General features: G+C 45.5%; 1 protein-coding gene across 1 annotated transcript in view; it reads left to right on the forward strand.

Annotated features, from left to right (window-relative positions):
• LOC135905759 (MAM and LDL-receptor class A domain-containing protein 2-like) overlaps positions 1-21,831 on the forward strand; it is a 180,349-nt gene that overhangs the window by 58,521 nt on the left and 99,997 nt on the right. Inside the window, exon 3 of the mRNA XM_070529435.1 lies at positions 14,831-14,974. Coding sequence (XP_070385536.1) covers positions 14,831-14,974 — 144 coding nt within the window. The remainder of the gene's footprint in view (positions 1-14,830; positions 14,975-21,831) is intronic.

Raw genomic sequence — 21,831 nt, forward strand, 5'->3', positions numbered from 1 at the left:
TTGGACCATTCAAAGCGGACAAATTCGATGTGTCATTTTACATCATACGTGAATTAGTTACGTTGGTTACGAGGGTTCTGCAAAAGCTTTATTTCCCTATTACTAAAATTTTTTATATTCATGTGTAACATATCAGTTTTGTCCGCTTTAGATGTAGTATTAGATACAATTTACAGAATTGTATTATCATTTATCGTTGTTGAGTTACATAGTTGTAAACTTGATAGTTCCGTGTATTGAAAATTTTTGATTTTTAATAAAAAACTGACGACTTAACTCGAAAATTCAAGACCAACAGTCCCCAGATCTTAAGCTTTTCTTTTAAATGCAACAAACCTCGTCACGTTCGGTGCAGTGGTTGCCGAGAAAAACGAATTCTCCCTTTACATGTATTTAGATAGGAGCACTCGAGCTAAAGCTTCCTCTTAAGCTTCGCTTTTAAGAGCGGAACGCGATAGCATTCAAAGTCAGATGCCTGACTGCTTCTCACGCTTCCCGGTAACTGGAGCGTATGTAACCGTAATGTTTACCGGGAAATGCCGGGCTGATTCCAAAGGGGATATGCACTTCTTTTCTGTTCTTTTTTATTTTATTTATTTATTTATATTTATTTATTTTTTGATGACGGGCACAAAAAATTCCGACCAACTAGAGGCTAACAGCTTCGCTGTGAAATTCCGCGGAATAACTTTGTAAAGAATGTAAGACAAGGTGTGACCAACTTTAGTCATAGAACAACTTTAGTGCCGCATAGGAAACATACGGCAATTGTCGCTCACAGGACGCACGGCGCCGGACGGCGAGACCGGATTTGCTACGACACGGGGCCCTTAACGCTGTCGCGTTAATATATTCAGCGCGTGCCGGTCTTGAGTAAACGAAAGCTTGTTGTCTTTTAGTAGCCGTGTTTACACGAATACAGCAATGTCGCATTACATCGCGTTGCCTGCACGTCGCGTACATGTAAACGACGGTAATGCGTAAGGAAGTAATTTAACGTAGGGCTGACGTTGCTCTGCATTGCGAACGGCACAGATGATACGTTGAGAGGATGTTTACCCAACCACGTCACGCTCCCAGGGTAGCTGATTCGCCTAGTTGGTATTCGCTCAATTTTGTTGCAAGCGCATGGGAACCAGTGAGAAAGGTCGATAACAGGCGAGGACGAGAGGCCCGACCGGATGGCCCCAGCGCACTGCTAACAAGAACTTGTAACCTGGTGTTAACAGCGCAAAACGTAGACGGGACATGAGACGAGAAGACGACACCACAAGCGCTCGTGGTGTCGCTTGTGAGCGCTTGTGGTGTCGTCTTCTCGTCTCGTGTCCCGTCTACGTTTTGCGCTGTTAACACGTGAATGGAAAACCAACAAGCCCAAGCTGCTATTCTAGCGAAGGACTTGCAAGATAAGGAAAAGAATCCCACCTACGGCGAAGCATGTCCGTGTCCATTATTTTTTTTATTTTTTTCCTTTATTGAAAATGTACAAAGACTCGTTCACGAACCCGTTCTTTACATGTAATTTTCGTTAATCTGTTTTCCTTTAAATGTCGTAGTAATGCCGGACGGTTAGGATTTGTCGAGACGAGTTCACCACATAATTTGCGAGCAGCTCTTTTTGTCATTTCATGTTCCAGCGAGTGATTTCTCTTGTTTAAATAGAACGCTTGTGTCCAAAACGAGACCGTTGATTGTATTATACGTTTCTCAAGGTTACCAGAAAAATACCGTGCTTTCGGCTGCCAGACAACCAAAACCCCGCAAATTCTCCCTGGTTTTCGTGCCAGATAACAAACACCCCGGTATCTACTAAGTTTTCCTCTTTAAAAGTAACAACCGATTTTTTAATCCCCCATATTGAAAAAAAAACTAAAACACGGAAACGAAGGACGCTACTCACAATACACGTAGTGTGTCCTTTTGTGATTCAAGATGACAGGTTCGCACAGTGGAGTGGTAGCGATGCAAAGGAAAATGAGTCATATATGAGTTTCCCTCTCCGGAGTTGAGACATACGCAGCACATCGCATTTGTCATGTATTTGTTCGTTTGGCCATTCCTGACCTTCCATGCTGTGACTATACATTTCCATCAGATCACTCAAATCGCCGCTTACTCTCTCGGCGTAGCTGACGTACATGTTATGCCTGCATGGGCCTGCAGAAATGGTCCAATCTGTTGCCCGCGCTTTGGGCTGACGTTATCATAGCGTAAACACGGCGTGCTTTTGGAATAGCCGTCCTTATCTCTCACTCACCATCCATCAACAAGACTTCAAAAGTTGGGTGAAACCGTTACGATAACGAAGTTGCGCGCGGTATACGTAAGCACTCCCGACAAGGGTCGTGATGAAACGCACACAACGGGAAATAATTTTTAAATAATGACCGATTTCAATGTTTCAATGGAGCGTCTATATGCCATGTTTGACAGCATAGTGGAGAACTCCAGATCAATTTTGACTACGTGGAGTTCCTTAACGTGCACGCAAATTAAAGTGACAGGTGTTCTTGCTTTGCGCCTCCATCAGAATGTGAACCCGCAAAAAACTTTGGGAGATTGCTCGTTGATTTATCTTCCATGGCTCCTTTAATGTCTCAAATTCTCATTCTCATTCTCATTATTATGTGCCCTTCAAACCACGCGCACCGAAGTCAGATATGGAAACAAGTGCGGTACCTCAGCAGCATTTACCTCGGCCTCGCAATCACTGCTGCACGTTGCTGGAAAGGTAATTGGTGGCATGCCCAAGGATTTGTCATGCACGCCCAAGGATCAACATGCGCTGTCAGGCAGGAATGAAGCGCGATTGGGTGCAAGCAAAGTAGAACACTTGTTTCCTTTCATATCTTTGCTGTGTGTGTGGCCCTGCGGTCGGAGGAATTTGGACTTTGGTTTGCATAGGCAGGAAACGCAGAGATACCAAAGCGCACTTTCAAAAAACAACTAAGAAAAAACTGTTCAGATTTTTTTCTCTCGTTTATCACCCTGCAAGGTAGTAAGCGGCTCCAGGCTGCGCTTTCTATTCAAACATAAAATCATTTCTAGCGATAATTCTCCATATAATCAAGAGTTTGAAGCAACACCGTCTGGTCAGGTAAAGAATCATTTGTACAACAGGTCATTGACTAATGTAAAGAAAAGAGAGCAATGTAAAAAAAAGACCAATTTAAAAAAAGCTTGACCTCCGCATAGCTCTGAACAGATCTAAACCAGCTACACTTCTCGTTGGACAAGATCTTGAGACTATGCTCTTGCATATCACAGCTGCATGCAGAAGGCCACAAAAGTGCTGCTGCAATTTCTGAAGGCTGCCTGACTGAGTGACAGTCTGTGATATAGAGCAGAGAACTGTTACTACGTCGGTGAAATCAACAGTGGATTTTCTCTTCTCGTAATCTTTCCCTCCCTTTTTTCCTTTCCGTGGTGCAGAATAGCCAACTGGGCTTAGTCCGGGTTAACCTCCCTGCTTTTTATTTATCCTTCTCTCTCTATCCACCAGGGGCTTCGGGTAAACTCTTCCGCTATGTGTATTGCATCCTCCTTCTTTCATCATCGTCACCCATCGTGCTCCGCTTTCTTCTCCTCTTCCCTTTCCCCCAGCGCAGAGAGAGAGAGAGAGAGATAAGTTATAAGGGAAAGGTAGGGAGGTTAACCAGGCTCAGTCCGGTAGGCTACCCTACACTGGGGAAGCGGGAAAGGAGACTGAAAGAGGAGAAGGAAGAAAGAACGTCACAGTCTCCACTGTTACACTCACAAGCGTGCACCATGAGTTAGTCACAGGCGGTCATGCAGGCTGGTGCATTTCAAGAAACGCACCATCGCCTTTGTGGCCTTGCACATAGATAGCATGCGCACGAGGCCACGGGCCCATGATCTTCTCCTCTGTGAAAAGACGGTCGTTTAGGTGCTCCAAAGCGCAGAGTAGCTTGCCAGAAGTATGTGTAAACATTGTGCCACTTCCTCATCTCCACACAGCCTGGTGTGATTATGAATGTTATGAAACTTAATACGACCAGTATAAACGACAGCGCTGCGGCGGCACGAACTGCTGCCGGCTGCAGCGCAAGGTGAATCGATGACGCAAGCAAACCACTGCAAGTGGCGGCGCCAGGTGTACTGACGACGTTCCGATCATTATAAGCCGTTAGCACTCTTTAGCATCTTATCCATCCACGTAGAACCATTATGAACCGTGATCAACCGTACTCCGGCGGCGTGTGGTGTGGCCGCGCGGGCCCTAAAGCGATCTGCGATGGAGACAGAGAGTGCCGAATGCTGATAGCTTAATTCGTATGTGCTGTGATCTCGCCGCTCAGTTCGCGTTGAAGCAAGAGGCAGTACGAAGGTGAATTTGCTCGCTGCGGCGGGCCCTATCTTTAACGCGATCGTCTTTCTTGACGGACAGACGGAGGGACGGACGGACGGTCCGCCAACTACACTATTCAAATGTTTAACCAGATTATAAAACATATGCCTTTAAATTTACCTTTATTTATCAGTAGCAATGATTACTTCATGCGTGCGACGCTACGTTTCGATGACGTGCGCCATTGCGCCTATAGAATCGCCGCACTTTAACTGCTCTTGGGCCTTACGTTTTCATTTATTGGTATGAATTTCCAAACGCTTCAGCTCTATAAACTTGTGTATCTGGCAATTTTTTTCCGTTAATAAATCATTTATTTTTAGTTTGACAACGTCAAACTGTGCTCTAAAGCTTTTGTCACTATTGTTACCCTTGAGATATGATAATATTTACATTGAAATTAACGTACATTTTACCTGCAGCACAAAAATGCCCTAATTTCGAAAACCTATATTGTAGCACAGACATGTCCGTGAAAGTTGGGGACCAACTTGAACGCCGAGGCATCTTTTGGGAGATTTTGGGGACGGATAGTTCGAAAGTGGTGTTAGCCTTAAGATTTCTGCTGCACAGACATTACTTCACAACTCTTCGGCTTCAATTTTAGAATTACAATATGTGCCATAAGCTTACCACTAATTACGAATTTATTTAGAATATTGTATTCAATTAGCGAAATTATCATTGGGAAATGTCTTGCTGCTATGTCAGCCTTAGGCATTGTTAGATGCAGACCATTAACTAGCATGGCTCAAGGTCTCCGAACGCAACGACTCGTCGTCGCATTTCAATTATTGTGCGCAGGTGAGCGTCGACCATGCAATCAGACCCGTCAGACAGGTTGGCTATCCAGCCCTCGTGTGCCGCGCGAGTAGCTTTTGCACCCTCGAAATATACAACACGTGTAAAATATGCACCCTCGAAACGTCATACAACACGTGTAAAATCTCAGTAAACATGCTAGACACACATCAACATTTGGTGAGACATGCGTGAATAAGATTTCCATTTCATTATCCACAAAAGACCCCGAATATCTTTGTTCGCGTTAAACGTGTACATGTCTGCCAATGTGTGTGGAAAGAAAGTGCTCGCGTGTGGTTCCCTGTTTTTTGTTCATGTTTAGCGAGATTTTACGCGTGTTGTATGACGTTTCGAGGGTGTATATATAGCGACGAGAACACAGTTAACGCTGCGTGTGTCATACGTGCCTTTCTGTTGTCCTTGTCGTTCAGCTTGCACTACAATAAAATAACATGTGCCGTACCAACAAGACCTATAGCTATGCTCATTTTTTTACTGTTACTTTGCTTTGTTCTATTCCAGTACATAGTGTAAATAAATCTTAATTTCTCCAAGTCCCCCTCAACGTGGGCCAACTCCCGCACTCAACGGCAAGGTCCAAATACCACGTAGCCTGTCAGCACAAATAGCAGGGGCCTAGGCTTTAAAAAAAGTATTCCGTATAAAAAGAAACAGCTGGTATATCGTGCTTTAGCAAAATCTTGATGATGATGCTTTTAGATGATTATCATTTCCACTTTGCGACATGACCGTCATGGAATTCCTGCAGGTTGTCGGCAAGGACTCGGCAATCTTTTTGCCATAAGATAACCAACCGTCTGCTCTTCACCGAGCGTCGAAGGCGGGAGATAGTTAGTATACACCCACCTTATGACCGACACATCACATTCAGAGCTTCTCGGGTCGGATTTACAAAAAGCTTTTACGCAAGCATTGATCACAAGAGCGAATTCAAGCCAATCTTGATGCAGGGCATGTCGTTAGCGAAGGTGGCCCGTCGATTCCAAAAAAGCACTTTCGGACGAGAAGCTTTGTGGCTTCGCACCTTCGTTCGTAAGTGCTCTGTGCCATTGGCCGGCCGCTTTTGTTGATGGTTTGTGCAGCATAAGGATAGGCTGTAAGTTTCTCTTACGAACAATTCTAGCGTAAGAAGTTGTTTTATGAATACGGGCCCAGATACGGTAGCGCCAAGCGCGCAAGATCGAAAAGCAAGCTGGAGCGCGCGCGACCGTGGATTGCTCACACTGTTCCATATTTTCAAGGTGGCGGTTTCAAAGTGACACTTTTTTGTTTCAATAGAAAAGTTCAGCTAATGTTTTTTTTTTTTTACGGTAATGTCTGAAGTTGTATCGAGACAACGCACACTAGCTCGAGTCAAGCGAAGTAAACTCAAATAAGAGAAACTATGGACTCCGTACAACCACGGTACACTACGTTGTGTAAAAACAGACCCGTCGCGCCCCAGGCGGCACTTCAGGTCGGGCCAACGTTAGAAACGTATTGGCAGTTCCTGGCCCAATGACGGCCTAAGATTACCAGCGTGGTTCCAATATTTGTTAAATGACGGGTGCACAAACTGTATTCATGGAGCATGGTGTTGTATTTGAATAATGAAGGTAAGGCCAACCTTATCGTCACCCTTCCATCTTTGGTCAGTCTGCCCGCGAACAAAGACCGACTTTGACCATTTCTACAAAATTTGGCAAGATGTTGAAACAAGGCGACGAACAGACTGCAGAAGAATGAACTTGATGTCGGTGTAAGTCCTCGTTACTTCCGTGAGATGACTATACGGGCGACTATATCTGCGAGATTAAACTCGTGGAGGACGACGAGAAGTTGCCCGCTCCTGCAGCGGATCTTGTAAAAGTTTTTCCCTTTTATTTATTTATTTATTTATTTATTTATTTATTTGATACTGTCGACCCCATTCTTGGGGTCATTACAGGGAGAGTGATGTGTCAAAAATACATGATACATGATATTCACACATAAAGCATTATATTCTATGTAACATACAAACTCAATGACGTTATTGGTAATCAACAGCAGAAAAACAAGGAACAAAGAAGAGTAGTTATACAAAGAAAAGTCGACAAGTAAATGCTCGTACAAAAATTTAGTGTACATCATCACAAAAAACAAAAATGCCTAATGCATTTTCAAAATCGGCAGACCTTTCATTGCTCACAACTGCGCTTAGCAAACTGTTCCACATTTCAATTGTGTCAGGCCGGAAAAAAGAAGAGAAATGAAAAGCATCAGGGCGTGTTAAAAAATGTTACACAGGTGTGCTATTGTTTAGAGAATCGCATCTTCTTACTGGAGGTTGTAGATATAGATCCTTGTTTATTTTTGTTCGCCCACTCATGATTTTAAAAAGAAACTTGAGCCGACGTTTCCGTCTGCGTTCCTTCGGGAACTCTAGCTCACACGATTTTAACAAAGCCGTAAAGGAGTCCATACGTCCGTATTTACCGCATATGAAACGGACTGCCAGTCTTTCTATTTTTTCCATTTTTGCCTTCAGAATTTTCTTATGAGGAGACCATACAATACAAGCGTACGTATTCCAAAGCTGGTCGTACAAATGTCTTGCAGGCTGTTAATGTTAAGAAAGTACAGTTTTTTGGTTTGTCTTGGAACACATATTATCTATGAGTGAGTGTCATTGCAATGTGTGCATAATGCTGATTTCTAAGTACTTGAAATAAGCTGCATTATTTAAAGGGTGGTTTCCAAAGTGGTACATGAAGGAAAGTTCGCGCCTACTTGACCGAATATGCGTAAATGTTGTTTTGCTATCGTTTACTCTTATGTTCCTATTTGCGCACCACTCATCCAAAGCGTATGTTTAGATTAATTTGGCCTCCTTTGCAAGCTATTGGAGTATAAATCAAATAAACAACGGTCAAATGTTTCATTTTAACAGACGCGTCAACTAGTGCACTGATATCATTAATAAACAACAAAAAGGGTATTGGTCCGAAAACGGAACCTTGGGGAACCCCCGAGTATACACGCAATGGACTTGAGCAATTCTCAATTCTTACAGCCTGTTGACGCATGATAAATAGGCCTCCATCCAATTTAGTAGTTCTTTACCTACTCCTATTCTATCAAGCTTAAAAAAGTAATTTGCGATGAGAAACCTTGTCGAAAGGTTTCCTAAAATCAACACTTATTACGTATGCTTGCAGATGTGCATCCATGTTCAAGTAGAAATCATGGAGTGTTTCTGTTAGCTGTGCTACCGTGGAAAGACCGTTCTTAAATCACTGTTAGTTTGTGGAAAGTACTGGTTAGTATCAAGAAAACTAGTAGCATCTTTTGCTATAACGTGTCCTAGAACCTTACAACAAACTTACGTAAGAATATGGGTTGGTAATTGTTTACTAGCGTACGACTGCCATTTTTAAAAACGAGGATTACTACTGCATTGCGTCAGTCTTGTGGAAGTGAATGCGTCCCAAATGACTTCGCAAATATTTTATTTAAGCAAAACGAGACCCATTCAGTATATCGTTTCAGAGACTCAGTTATTAGATCATTCATCCCGCTTTCTTTCTTCGCGTCTAACTCAAGCATGAATCGAAAAACACTTTCACGGCTGATAATAAATTGTTTCATTGTGGTCGTCATATCGCCGTTGCTGTATTCGCCTATCGTATCGCGTGTATCTATTGTAAAGACAGACTCAAAGAAGCGATTGAAACCATCAGCTAAGTCTTCAACTCGTGTCAGCATTTTCCCCTCATGTTCGATCTGCTCAATTTTTCCATTTCTTTCACTGAAGTAACGCCAGAACTTGCGTGGCGAACTTTTAAGTTGACAAGCGTTTGATCAAGCGACTTTTTTTCGATTTCACAAGGGCTTTTTTCATCTTAATTTTCTTTGCGTTTAATGCGGACAGGACGCGGACAAGCATGGAGGTTAGTCTCTGTTCATGTGAACGGATTAAAATGCACATTTTATGCATCGAAAGGAGTTGCGCACTGCACATGCCATGATTTCTGTGATTACGCAGCTCACGACATCGCGCTGTCATGAGCTCAGCCAATTGCCAAAATTAATTTCCGTAAGAATTAATTTCTTTAGTGTGCATTCAGTGCTCAAATGCCACAGTTTGAGTCCTCTGGTCAGTGTTGTCTATACCAACGGCGTCGCACGCTCAGTTTCTTAATTTCTCCTTATTGCTTTGCCTACGCCGCCTAAATAAGGCGCCCTCGTAATAAAAATATTAACAAGTACATATTGCCACGTGCATACCAGTTGGCTGTATTGTGGTTTGGCCGCTTCTGCGGAAGCTGAGGACGGCGCAGTGAAATGAGTGTTGACGGCGACAAAGACGCACTCTCAGTGAAAGTGTTGGACGGAAACATCTGCGTGGCCATTAGCGACTATCTCTGTGACGCAAGGAGGCTACCATGTTAATTTTCGAAATCAATAGTTGGATAGATCATTAATTGGCTGATTGTGCGTTCGAAATTATTCTAATACCACCCAGAAAGAAAGACGAAATTTGCTGGTTATCATCATCATCATCATCAGCCTGGTCACGCCCACTGAAGGGCAAAGGCCTCTCCCATACTTTTCCAACTGCCCCGGTCATGTACTAATTGTGGCCATGTTGTCTCTGCAAACTTCTTAATCTCATCCGCCCACCTAACTTTCTGCCGCCCCCTGCTATGCTTCTCTTCCCTTGGAATGCAGTCCGTAATCCTTAATGACATCGGTTATCTTATCAGCCAGTTATCTCGGCTAGTTATATATAATTAAAATCAATTTTATTTCAATACGTACCACGCTAATCTATTTCTTAATTAACATGAACATTATACTTCACCCTGGTTTAATTTTCCGTTTAGGTTTTCCTCTCTCCCCTTCCCTTTGACCATTAACCGCCGACTTCTTGGCCAATTCCCTGTAGTGGCTCAGCCCCACAAGTGAGGAGCAAGTAAGCAAGCAAACTGTGCGCTTCCACTAAATGAAAGTTAATAGTTCTTGCCTTATATAGTGACGTAACGGGTGGAGGTGCTGGGTAAACTGTAACATGCACTGCAACCAACAGGACGCTTCCAACGTCGAGCTCGACCCCTTCGACGCTGACCTTCGGCGCAGCCGGTGACAATTAGGACTACCACCAGAACTGGACACTCTCTAATTATTGTGTACAACCATGACAACCAGATCAACGAGTAGCCAGACCGGATAGACTACCGCTCCGCCTATTCCGTGGATTTTGAACACGCCGCGAACCCTGGGGTTGTTTCACGCTGATGCTTTCGAGTCTGTTGAGGACTGGTGACCACTACAATCGAGTTGCCAGCGTATAAACTAGTGGTATGACCACCGAAAGCTCCGATATGTCTACTTCGCCCTCGAGGACTCGGCGCGCATCTGGTTTGAAAAATGTGTAGGAAGCTTGGCGACCTGGTAAGAACTTTGAAGCCAACTGCGAAATACCTACGGAATTTCAGACCGGAAAGAGTAAGTAGAACGGGCCCTCAACGACAGAAACCAGAGACCAAATGAGAGTGTCGCCATGTTCGTTGAGGACATGTCGCGGCTGTTCCGGCGAGCTGATCCCGGAATGACAGAAGAAAAGAAAATGCGCTTGTTGATGCGGGGCGTGAAAGAGCAGTTGTTCGCAGGTCTAGTGCGTAACCCACCAAGTACCCAGCCGAATTCCTCAATGAAGCAACAACGACGGAGCGTATGCCACGGTAGCGGTCTTCGTCACGAGCGCCCAAGCAACTTTACATCTTTCTCGTTGCTCATGGCAACCTGACTTGATGACCCTCAGGGAACTCATGCGCAGTATTGTGCTTGAGGAGCTGCAAAAATTTCACGCAGGGTTTCCTCAACCCCACGTGACTGCCCTAAGTGGTGTGGTTCGCGAAGGGGTCAGGCACCTGGCACAACCTCTGTTCGTGCCGCCTGCCACAGCCCCTCTCCTGTCGTACGCAGATGCTCCTTAAGAGTTCCTATGCTGGCAGTCGGCTATCAGTCCCGTCCGTCCACGCAACAGATGATACAGTACTTCTCGAGCTCTCTGCCTTCCGGAACTCCAATTCTAAACGTGCGAAAATCTAGTGTGTGGCACGCTCACGAGAATCGGCCGCTCTGTTATCATTGTGGTGAAGCAGGTCACCTACACCGAGAGTACATGTGCACATACCGGCAAATAAACACATACCAGCGAGAGTACACATACCGGCACATCCGAAAGTACACATACATCCCGAGTTTCGCCCAGACGCACATCGACCCCGGGGTGGTGAGCGTCCCCGAGCTATGGCCGAGTACTTGGCGAGCCGCCCCTCCCCGACTATTTTGTGGCACCAGTCGCGTTCTCCATCTCCTCGACGTTTTACGTCACCTGGCCATAACTCGGCGTTCGCTCATGGCCTTGGAGGCAGATCCACTAAGTCACTAAGGCCACGCCGGGGAAACTAGGAGTAGCGACCTCCGGGGGTGGGGCCGCTGTTGACGGAAATGTAAAACGTCCTTCACTCCCGATACGTCAGCAGACCGCCAATGGTTACCTTTCACAGCCGCATGCCGTCAACTACAAAAGTGTTTCCGCTTACATACCCATTCCGGTCGACAACTGCGCAGACACTGCCCTCGTGGACAGTTGCGCCGATTACTCTGTTATGAGTGCTGAACGATGCCGCACTAGCTGCTGAACTGAGAAAAGTCTCGACGCGATGGCATGGACCAATCCTTCGGACAGCATGTGGTCATCACTTGACGCCGATTGGGACATGCACCGCCCGATTCCGAATTCGTCAGTCAAAGTACGTTGCATCGTTCATTCTGTTGCGCGAGTGCTCGCGGAAAGTTATCCTGGGGCTGGATTTTCTTCGCTAGCACGGAGCTGTTATCGATCTTCGGGAGCTGATTATAACGTTTTCCGGCAACTACACCTCCGTGCTGCAAGAGAGCAACATGCGCAAGACAGCACCGCTTGTCGTTGATGGCACTGTAACAATCCCACCGCGAATTTGTTCATAACTGTTGAAAGCGACTGCGACAATAACAGCAGCGGCATCGCTGAAGGAAACTTACCGGTACTCTTGGCTCGGCAAGCCTGCGTCGCCCGCGGCATTATTCAGCTGAACCGCACGATTACTGAACATTTAGTGACGAATTCCAATGGTGAGTATAGACACCTGGTAAAGCGAACGGCCATTGCTCACTTCGAAGAAATTGGGGATGCAATAAGTTCTACGCTTGCTGAGCTTTCTGCAGCAGTCAAGAGTGACACCGCGGTTGTCAGTACAGTCGATGTAAATTCTGGGATCTCAACCACACAGAAAGAGCGTATATAAAATATTTTATGCATCTTCAGTGATTGTTTTGCACCTACGTCAAAAGTTAAATAGACATCAATCGCGAAGCACCGTATTATAACGGACCCGACCGAACGCCAGCACGCCTACCGTGTGTCACAAAAGGCGCAAGAGGCGATTCATTGTCAAGTGAACCAAATGCTCGACGACGACGTATTTCAACCCTCAACCAGCCAGTGAGTGTCCTCCGTTGTACTTGCGAAAAAGATGGACGTCATTATTCTGTTTTGTGTGGATTACCGCTAACTGAACAGGCTGACGAAAAAAGATGTCTACCCTCTTCCCCACACTGATGTATCGCTAGACTGCCTTCGACATGCCTGATACTTCTCCTCAATGGATTTACAACGCGGATACTGGCAGATTGAAGAGCGGGGAAGTGGTCGCGAAAAGACTGCGTTCGTATATAACTCGTGACGGCCTGTACGAATTTAAGGTGCTGCTCTTTGGATTATGCTCAGCTGCCGCGACCTTTGAAAGAATGATAGATACCGTGCTGCTGTCAGGCGTTAAGTAATAATCATGTCTGATCTGTTTAGACGACGTCGTTTTTTTTTCCGGGACATTTGAGCAACACTTGCAGCGACTTCAGTCCGTGTTCCTTGCAATTCGCTCTGCAGGCCTATCGTTAAAATTTGAGGAATGTAATTTCGGTTGTCAGGAGCTGAACCTTCTCGGCCACGTTCTTAGTAACTAAGGAGTTCGGCCAGACGCAGAAAGAAAAGTATGGCTGTTGTCGCATTTCTGCCACCAGCCAACAAACGTGACGTGTGCGGCTTCTTATCATCATCATTTATTGACCCTTAAAGGCCCCTGTTGGGGTCTTTAAGGGTCAGACTCTTGTGGACCACAGACTCTTTCTGGATAATTTTTCCAAGATCGCAGAACCCCTGACTTCTTTAAAAAAGGAGGATATCCCGTTTATTTGCGGTCCGGACCAGAGAGACGCCTTCTCCGAGCTTCAGCGGCACCTCCAGATACCGCTCTTACTTGGACACTTTGACGTGGATACCGACACGGAACTGCGCACTGATGTTAGCAACATCGGTCTCTGTGCAATCCTCGTGCAGTGGCAAGATGGCGTTGAACGTGCTATTGCTTATGCTAGCCGCACCTCAACATCTGCAGAAACGAACTACTCTACCACTGAAAAGGAATGCTTAGCTGTCGTTTGGGCGATAGCTAAGTTCCGGCCATATTTATGCGGTCGTCCGTTCAGAGTGCATGGTTACCGACCATCATGCCCTTTGTTGGCTAGCCAACCTCAAAGACCCTAGACGACGTCTCGCTAGGTGGTGTCGTCGTCCTAAAGAATTTGACGTAACAATCGTCTACAAATCTGGCCGGAGGCACACTGATGCTGACTGTCTTTCGCGCGATCCACTTGCAACGGTGTCAAGTGATACCGAAGGAGCCGGTCGTTTCCTCTGCGCTGTGAATATGTCTGACTTGGCTCAGCAACAGCAGGGCCATTTCTAATTCGGGCCACTTATCCACTACCTTGAAGGTTGCAGTTTGCATCCTCCACGGGCATTCGCGCATTCACCATCTTCGTTCTGTTTCCGCAGCAATGTGCTGTACAAAAAGAACTTGCGCTTAACAGTTGGTTGTCTTGTAGTTTTGCCGCTTCTGCGGAAGCTGAGGACGACGAAGTGAACTGGGTGTCGACGACGATGAAGACGCACTCTCAGTGAGGGTGTCGGACGGGAACTGTTACTACTACTTCAGTTTAGAAAATTCAAAAAGTAAAAGTACAAATTCAGTTTAAATCTTACTATTATTATTGAGAATTTAACTTACTCAATTTTAAGTATATCCTTTATTTTATGTATTCTCTTTTTTTAGTATACCTATCAACGCAAGGCTTACTATAGTATTGATCAATACTTTATCTCATGTATTCAGTTTATTTTTCATCTTGAGTATATATTTATTTTCCTTTTTTGTGTTATTTATTTATTAACCAATTTCTTTTATTTATTGAATCATATTACCACCCGATTCGTGGCCTATCCCCCATAGTGGGTTTGTGCCATTAATTGAGGCTTCATCATCATCATCAACTGCGTGCTCGTATTGGATTAAACTCGATAGTATAGTAACGTGATTATATATATTTGTTGCCATATAGACGCTCACGATCGTGTTCTGCGATGCGATGTCTTTTAGGCCCCGCGATAATGTTTTCACGGAGCCCCATGCAGCAGTGTCCTTTTTCGAGACGTACGTGGCAGTGTTTCAATTTATATATCGTGATTATTTGGTTGTTTTTCAAGCGTGTTCCGACTTAATCTTCTAGGTGCAGACGCTGCTGAGGTTGAATGCGACTTCGAGCATGGCGTCTGCGAGTTTTCGTCAAGCTGCAAGGGCGGTGACTGTTTCGAGCCAGTTCGGGCAAATCTGGTAAACGAGGGGCCCGCTGTCGATCACACAACCGGAGGAGGTCAGTCTTGCTGCCGTCGCGGCGTTCTTATTGTTATTATTCTCCGCGTTTATGATTGTGAAACATGTTCCATTGCATACTCGCGCCAAGAGCGCACATATGGTATCGGCTTTATGAGCAAAAGCGTGTCGCAGAAGTCCGGCCTCGTCAGCGACGCCGGAACCTTTTCGTCTCCATGACCTGTGATCTGGGGCTGAATTCACAAAGCTTTTCGTTCGTAAGTGTTCTTTGGCTTTGGCCGACCAGCTTCGCTAATAATATTCCCAGCGTCAGGATTGGCTGGAATGTACTTCAGCGACCAATTCTAGCGTAAAAGATATTTGTAAATACGGCCGCGGCCCTGTATTTAATTTTATGTGTGTGCCTTATTGAAAAAAAAAGCACAGATGGCAAATTATATTTTTTTTTTCATTTTCGCTCTTATAATTCTACATTGCGCACGCAGTTTATGGTTATGGATCACAACGCGTAGTACGTTGATCTTCGGTGATTCAGAACATAAGACTGAATGCGCAAAACTTTTCGGTCCGTGCTCAAAAAAAAAGCTTTCACGTTAAAATTAATAGTAAGAAAATTTTTCAGCCAATCCCTATTAAGGACATATTTTTAGCGAAGACGGCCTGTCTATTGCAGATAGTACTTACGAAATAAAAGCTTTTTAAATGAGGTCCTTCATTCCTAAGAAGTATTCGTCATTAGCCGACCGTCCTTGCTAACAGTATGTGGGCTCTGAAGATCGACCAAAGCCTGTTCATCCGAACAATATATGTTGCAGTGGTATGGGATACTGATACGTATTAATTAAATAAGTCAGAAGCCATTCAAAATTGCGCCCCTCATTTTCCTACCTAATCGGTACCGTCGTAACGCCAGCGTAACAGCCCTTAGAGGTTCCTTATCTTGGGACCCACAACTAATTTGCAGTTGCTTTTTCAGGCTTTCCTCCCTCAACCAGATATATCGCGATAATTTTGAAATCACGCTTTCCAACGGCACTTGGAAAACCTCATTTACCAGTCTCAAAAGAAAGAAACAACAATAGGAAAATTAGAATGATACACTTTGGCACCGCGGTTTTAAATTACCTTTTTTTTTTCTCCCACAATGAGTCAGCGGAACAACTTGCCCGATGCCGTTGTGACCGCATCTCTTAACTCGTTCCCTGCTCTACTTAAGCGCCACATTAATCCTTCATGATTCATGGTCATGACAGGGAAATGGTTGTCAGCAGCCACCTACCTCGTACTTTCATTTCTTAGTTCATGAATTACACATGTGACTAGGGTACCGTTATGCTGTCATAGTTTATCTCGTTTTGATTTCATCTTTCTTAGCGCTCTTTTTTATTAGTCTTTTTATTAGTCTTTCTTGCATATTGTTCGCAATGCGCCCCACTACCATAATGGCCTCTGGGTGCATGTATTATTCTGAATAAATAAATAAATAAATAAATAAATAAATAAATAAATTGCATATGAAAGGCTTTGTGATTACGGATCATTCATCTTTAGTGCGAGGAATGGATATGCCGACATGACGCAGAGCGTGATTACTGGGTCACTTATTATTTTCTGTTTAAGTCATAGAAATGTGAATGCAGTCACTGGACAGAATGCTCTTTAATTGACTTTTTTTTAATATGAAGAAAACTGGTGAAACCGCAAGCCAGATTAATGTTTGTGGCTGCATGTGATACTGTGAGTTGTGATTTGATTTTATAGGCACTGGTGACCAACGCAGATGCAGTCACTCGTCATAGATAAGGTATACATATTACAGATATCAGAAGCAAGCGTTGTTGTTTTTTTAATCTATATTTTGGCGCATGAGTTATGATGCAACGAGTACGACGTCAGCAACGAAGCAAGACTTCTATCGATGTAGGAGAGCTGCCGTTCGGGAGACTGCGGAGGCCCTGCCCGTATGTTGAATGATAGACAAACGTGTTCGAAAGTATGATGTCAATAAAATAAAATTTTTAAAAATGTTCGCGCAGTTTTAGCAAATCACATCTTGGACGAATAGCTTATCTTCGTATCTTTGCCATTATGTATTTGCTAGTTTCCGATACCTTGGACTCTATAACGGAAAACTATTCGAATCTCTTTTTATTCTGACCTCCTGACGTCACATTTACGTAACCGCCGACGCAAGCATTGGGCAGTGACCCACAGCGTTGTCTCAATAGCCCAACCAAACGCTCTCCTAATTTATAGGAAGCTACTTTTGTTTGATTTCAAAACGAATAAAATTGCCTACATCGAACGGTTTTTCTTGTCTAATTGGCTGACGAGAGGCGAGGAGCACGCTCAAGTGCAGAGGGTTTCGATGGGACCGAGCAAGCGCAGTGAAAATAGATAACCGGATGAGGAGGGTGGTGCCGGCGTCTGCCAATGGCCCGCTTCCCCTTACTTAGCTTGCGGTGGCTGGTCGAAAATCGCGGCAGCGTGCAACGGAAGGTTAAGAATGCCGCTAAAACGAATCCTCAGCAAGGAAAAGTTGGACAAGTGATGTCGCATACATGCCGAAAGGTCTCGATAAAGTTATACTGCCACGCAAAAAGTTTATTATACGCAAACAAATACATGCTTTCCGGCAGGCACAAATAGACAGTGCCTGAGCGATTGGCGCGCCGCCATCTTCTATACCTTTTGGAACAAGACAGTATCCGGCTATTCAGAAAAAAAAATCAGTTTTGTTCGGCATATTAATGCATCTTTAACGCGTGCACGACACTTTGACGCGGCGAGTTTTCGATGTTTTGTGACGTTGTGTGACAGATAGGCGAAGTGGGTGCAGCTCGAAATCCTTTGACCAATAACAGAGGGCTAATGGGGAAAAGGCGCCGAATCAGAATTAATTAGTTTTCTTCTGTTCGATCTGTCCATGCATAATAAGTGTGTACACGTCATATCAGATATGGGGCTATCGCGGTTTTCGAAACGTCGCGTGACAAACATGCGAAGTGGGTGTTGCCAAAAATATTGTTCACCGATTGTGGAGGCCTGATTGAAAAATTGTAATAGCAAAGTTTGGAATAGCTTTACGTTATAGCGCCCCTTAATTGCTAAAAGCAACCGCTACAACCATTTCGCAATGCATAACCAACTCGCCCCAATCGCCACTCTCACTACAACTGCGGCGGTGACCGCGGCCTGAGCACATTTGTACACGGCTGTCTAACCCGTATCACCGCTGTGACATCTAACTAGCACGGCGCTACTGACACACAAGCAGGCATGAGCCTTCGAGATCTCCGGCGCAGTGCGTTGGTCGGAGGCGATGTGACATATACATATACGAGTTCTTTCAGCTCTTTGAGACGCGGGATCACTTTCATAGTAAAATGCTCACCTATGGGTCGGATCCTGATAATGTGCGCGTATGCACGTTCCTGTCAGGTTCCCACGTTGCCGCCCGAAAGGCGATCAGCATCGCAATAGCAAATTATTAGACAGCTATACCAAGTAAGGATAGTAGTTTTATCGGCTGTATAAACTTGGAAACATTCACTTACTAACAGAATTAACAAGCATGCTCTCAGTGCGCAGAAGCAAACACGAACACATCGCACTCGATGAAAGCGGACAGTCGCTGTCAAAACGCTAGCCTGAACAAGCGCGGACACAGCAGCGAGCGAAGTTACCTTCGTGGTGTCCCTCGCTTCAACGCAAACAGTTGCGAAAACACAGCATGCACAAAGATATGAGTTACAGTGTACTCTAGTATGAGCCGTCTGCAAGTCGCTTTCAAGATACGACACGCGCGACCGCGCGCCGCCGCGCAAAGTATGCAGTTGCTGGCGGAGTAGAAGCCGCTCCCCACCCGCCGTTGGTTGCCCAGTGGCTATGGTGTTGGGCTGCTGAGCACGAGGTCGCGGGATCGAATCCCGGCCACGGCGGCCGCATTCCGATGGGCGAAATGCGAAAACACCCGTGTGCTTAGATTTAGGTGCACGTTAAAGAACCCCAGGTGGTCGAAATTTCCGGAGTCCTCCACTACGGCGTGCCTCATAATCAGAAAGTGGTTTTGGCGCGTAAAACTCCATAATTTAATTTTTAAGCCGCTCCCCCCTCCCTCCCGAGCTGCTTCCCCCCTTTCCTCCCTTTCGCGCACGATATTGAGCCGCGATCGTCAGCTCCCTTTGCGCCCGGTCGCGAAATACGCAGTTGCTACCGGAGCCCAACGCCGCCCCCCTCCCTCCCTTCCTTCCATCCTTGCGCAACCTTTTGCGGGATGGAAAACGGCGCGTTTGCTCTCCGCTTTCCTCCCTCGCGTGCGCCAGGTTGAGCCACGATTGTCGGCTGCCCTTGCGTGCTTTCACTCGCACAGATAGGATACGGCGCGCGGCGATGGTGTTATCACCCTTGGACTTTATACGGAACATCACGGCAACGCTGACGGCGACGGCAAAAAGGCGCTTGGAGTGTCCATATAATTGCTATCGCAATAAGAATATATAGTACAACCGGATAACGAGGCACAAGTAGCTATCCGCTGTATTCATGTAAAAATCTTAGCGCTAAACAAGGACAAATGCGACTTGGACACGATAAATAGCTCTGCTGACCTGAAAACTACGCGATACGGCGTATTCGTATGGCTGCTCTCTTCATATATTGCCAAGGACTCTAGAACATGGCAGCGTCTTCACAAGTGAAGAACGTATAAAGCATCAGCGCTGCGTAGACGATAAAGCTAAGTTTACCGCTGTTAAGAATGGCGAGCTGCAAGACAGAATTGCCACCCAATTACGACAAGGGGGGGCAAGACGCGCATTCCGCACTCTCCGTCGCTACAGCTAGGAGGCGTTCGAAGAAGCGGCTTTGTGCTGAAAGCCGCCTCCTTCCACCCGCCCCATCGACATTGTGACGGAACGAGTTCGGTGTGTGAACAATGGTTCCGGAGTTCCCCAACGCGGAGCTGATTTGACACGCATGGACAAGCTGCCGCGGGAACGACGTATTTTGGTGCTTCTCACGTTTCGGCGTGACGCAAAACAACGAGCGACCTACGATTGGCACCGATACTTCCCGGAACGGCACACCTCCAACGCCGTCGTTTGGGCATCGGAATGTGTGTGCCTTTGTGTATGTAAACTGATCTGCGGAGGAGCGGCGAGGTGGTGATGAGTAAACGAACAGTCTCCGCCTCGTTTGGCCGGCGGACCGAGTGTATAAAAACTGTTGTTGTGGGAATGCTGGACACACTTCTCTTGAGCAGTCATGTTAGACTGAGTCACTTCTCTCATGCAGTCATGTTGGACTGATACTCTTTTTCTCAAGCAGTCATGTTAGACTGATTTAATTTCTGTAAATAAACCCCTTTTCCTCGTTCTCGATGAGAAACAGTTCTTCAATTCATCAACGATCTCAGCGTAAATAAGTTGGACGACGGCATGGGCCAGCTACCTTCGAATTCATGTCGTACTCCAATCTTGGCAAAGGACCACGAGCGATGGGATTGAGCCCCCAATCCTGACAACTGGTGGCAGCGGTGGGATGGACTTTGCGACATGGTGCTGTATCTGCGGTGAGTGCTTGGTTCTTGCTTTGACTCTCTAGGCTTCATTTTGTGTTTGTTCTGTTTAGAACAGTAGGGAAGCTAGATTGTCGTGTGTTAGCTAGGTTGTGTTTTCCTAGCTAGATTTAGAAAGCAGAATCAAGGCAGTAAAGCAGCAGTCATGGAGTTAAGGACACTGCTGAGAGACGAGTTGTTGATTGTTGGTGAGGAACTGGGCCTAGATGTACGCAAGGAAATGCTCAAATCGGAATTATTGGAGCTAATTTCCAATCAGGCCAGTAAGGAAGATATTGAAATGGGATTGGAACTTCTCAAAAAGAGAGAGAAACGGGAACGCGAAAGAGAAGAACGGGACAGAAAAGAACGGGAAAGAGAAAGAGAGGAACGTGATAAAGATCGCGAGTTAAGAAAAATGCGACTTGAAATTGAAAACAGACGTTTGGAGTTGTCTCAAGGAAGTGAAGGCGCTCTGGGACGATCAAGTGAGGCAGAATCGTACCGCATGGACAGGCTATTAAAGCCATTTGAGGTCGGGACCGACATAGGCTTGTTCCTAAGCAATTTTGAAAAGACTTGCGAGAAGATGAACTTCGGCCCGAGTACATGACCACAGCGGTTGCTGTCTATGTTGCCGTGTGAGGCGGCGGAAGTAATCGCCAGATTGAGTGTGCAGGATGCATATGATTATGCAAAAGTTAAGGCTAGTCTCCTGAAGAAATACCGCCTTTCAGCCGAAGCTTTTCGGCAAAGGTTTAGGAGCACAGGCAAGAAAGATAGCGAGGGCTATCCGTAGTTTGCATATAGCTTAAAAGCCAACCTAGTCGAGTAGCTTAAAAGCGCGGAAGCGTACGACAGAAGAGACATGATCATTGAATGCATGTGTCTAGAGCAGTTTTACAAAACCATCCCCCAAGCTGTGAAACTGTGGGTGCAAGACAGAGGTAATGTAAACACTGTGGAAAGGGCGGCTGAATTAGCCGAAGAGTACGCAACCCGTAGAAAGTTGAACGCCGAGGAGGGAAACTGGGACGGTCGAAATGGACCGCGGAAACCATTTCCGTTCAAAAAGGGTGCGCAAACTAGACGATCAGAGCCTGTAGACATGGCGGAAAAGCCCGCAGAAAAGAGCGAGGAGAAACTTAACGGAGAAACCGCACAAAAAGAACAGAAAAGAAAATTCGAATCTGTTAGACCAATTCGCTGTTACAAATGCCACAAACTGGGACATATAGCTGTAAACTGCGAGAAGTCTAGCGTAGTTTTTTCCTACGTGGAGGAAAAAGATGAGAATATGGAACTTTTAAGTCCATATCTCCACGACCTGCAAGTTAATG

Source organism: Dermacentor albipictus, chromosome 1, assembly GCF_038994185.2.
Source record: "Dermacentor albipictus isolate Rhodes 1998 colony chromosome 1, USDA_Dalb.pri_finalv2, whole genome shotgun sequence".
NCBI lineage: Eukaryota > Metazoa > Arthropoda > Arachnida > Ixodida > Ixodidae > Dermacentor > Dermacentor albipictus.